Raw genomic sequence first — 1926 nt, 5'->3', positions numbered from 1 at the left:
TGAGAGAGCCCCAGTCCTTGTCAAAATAAACACTCTTCACCACCTCTGAGTCTTCTTTAATGGGCAGAAACTGCATCCAACTTAAGGGACAAGAAGTATTAAGGTTCAGTCATGAAATATGGCCGGCCCCGGCCCCCAGGCATCCCATTCACATAGAAGGAAATACAAGGGAGCCTTAGGAGGAGATGGTGATTTTCGTCTCCGTGTCCTGCTCCACCTTCTTCAGGTTGCGCCCCTCCTTGCCAATGAGACGCCCCACGAAGTTATTATGGGCCAGGATCTTCAGGGGAACCTCGTCAGCCCTTAAGGAGACAAGGGAAGAAGTGAGGGTCCTGTGGAGACTCAGCCATCATGCCACCCCGATGAGGTTTTTAGGACAAACCACAGGACAAAACCATGTTAGAAGAGAACTAAACCCAGATTAGTGGCTGCTGAGGATGAAGAAATGGGGTAGTAGGGGTGGACTGCCAAGGGGCACAAAAACAATGCTGATAATGGACATGTTCATTATCTTAATGTGGCGATGGTTTCACAGGTATCTGCATATTAAAAGCCACTCAACTGTACACTTTAAAAATCAATTGAAAATAAAAAATGAAAATGCCACACTGTAGAAATATCTGCAGCTAGCCCTAGCTGGTGTAGCTCAGTGGGTAAAGCATCAGCCTGTGGACTGAAGGGTCCCGGGTTTGATTCCAGTCAAGGGCACATGCCCGGTTGCGGGCTCAATCCTCATTAGGGGATGTGCAGGAGGCAGCCGATCAATGATTCTCTCTCATCATTGATGTTTCTATATCTTTTCCCCTCTCCCTTCCTCTCTGAAATCAACAAAAAAATTTTTTTTTAAAAAAGAGAGAAATATCTGCAGCTATAAAAAATAAATTGGGTCAGTATGTATTGGTGCATGAAAATGAAAAAAGCAAAGTATAAAACGGTTTTATAAATATGCAATAAAATGTGCATTATGACCCTCTTTATGCTAAAACACACCTGTGCTTGTGCGCATATATGCTTCTGAGTGCACAACGCTTCCAGAGGGCATACACACAAGGTGTTACTTGTGGGGAAGAAGATTAACATCTCCTGTATCTCTGTACTCTCGCTAACAAAGGTGTGTGTTGGATTCAGGAAGGTGGCGGTCTCCACATTCGTAGGAAAGCCGAAGCCTTACGTTTTGGTGTCCTTGGCCTCCTTATGCATGATCTCCAAGATCATCTTACAGGCGGAGGAGCAGCCCTCGGGGGTCGAGTGGACACTGATGGCCTTCTCGGCAGCACCTGCGTTCTCCTTCCTGTGCACATCGATCCTGAGGACCACAAGGACGGGGTGGCTGGTCAGTCGGCCCTGGGGGAAGTGGGTCTTTTTCGGGCTCCCCCAACCTCAGGCACAGGAGCAGCTCTACTTGGAACAAAGCCCATCAAAGGCAGAATGGGGGAGGGCAGCGGAGAGGGCCAGGGACACATGGCCGGCCTGTTGCCCTGGATCCTGTCTTAATCAGGTGGCGGTTGGAATGATGGCATCTACCATGGGACTGCCAGGTTGGGGATCAGCAGCCCATACTCTAATTTGCGAATTCTGGATTTCCCCCTGAGACAACTGTAAAGGGGAGGCACATTGTCCCAAATAAGAAGTAAATAATGGCCTTAACCGGTTTGGCTCAGTGGATAGAGTGTCGGCCTGCGGACTCAAGAGTCCCAGGTTCTACAAGGGAGTACCCATATGAATGTCAGCTGATTTCTCAACAGAAACTTTGCAGGCCAGAAGGGAGTGGCAAGAAATATTCAAAGTGATGAGTACCAAGAACCTACAACCAAGACTACTTTATCCAGCAAAGCTATCATTCAGAATTGAAGGTCAGATAAAGAGCTTCACAGATAAGAAAAAGCTAAAGGAGTTCATCACCACCAAACCAGCATTATATGAAAT

The 1926-nt window shown here is 47.4% G+C and overlaps 1 protein-coding gene across 1 annotated transcript in view; it reads right to left on the bottom strand.

Annotated features, from left to right (window-relative positions):
* Positions 1–1926, bottom strand: part of IGF2BP1 (insulin-like growth factor 2 mRNA binding protein 1) — a 48353-nt gene that overhangs the window by 6889 nt on the left and 39538 nt on the right. Inside the window, 2 exon segments of the mRNA XM_005868140.2 lie at positions 153–302; positions 1172–1306. Coding sequence (XP_005868202.1) covers positions 153–302; positions 1172–1306 — 285 coding nt within the window.

Source organism: Myotis brandtii, unplaced genomic scaffold, assembly GCF_000412655.1.
Source record: "Myotis brandtii unplaced genomic scaffold, ASM41265v1 scaffold265, whole genome shotgun sequence".
In the NCBI taxonomy this organism is placed as follows: domain Eukaryota; kingdom Metazoa; phylum Chordata; class Mammalia; order Chiroptera; family Vespertilionidae; genus Myotis; species Myotis brandtii.
The sequence above is the reverse complement of the archived record's forward strand: the minus strand, read 5'-3'. Positions and strand labels throughout refer to the sequence as shown.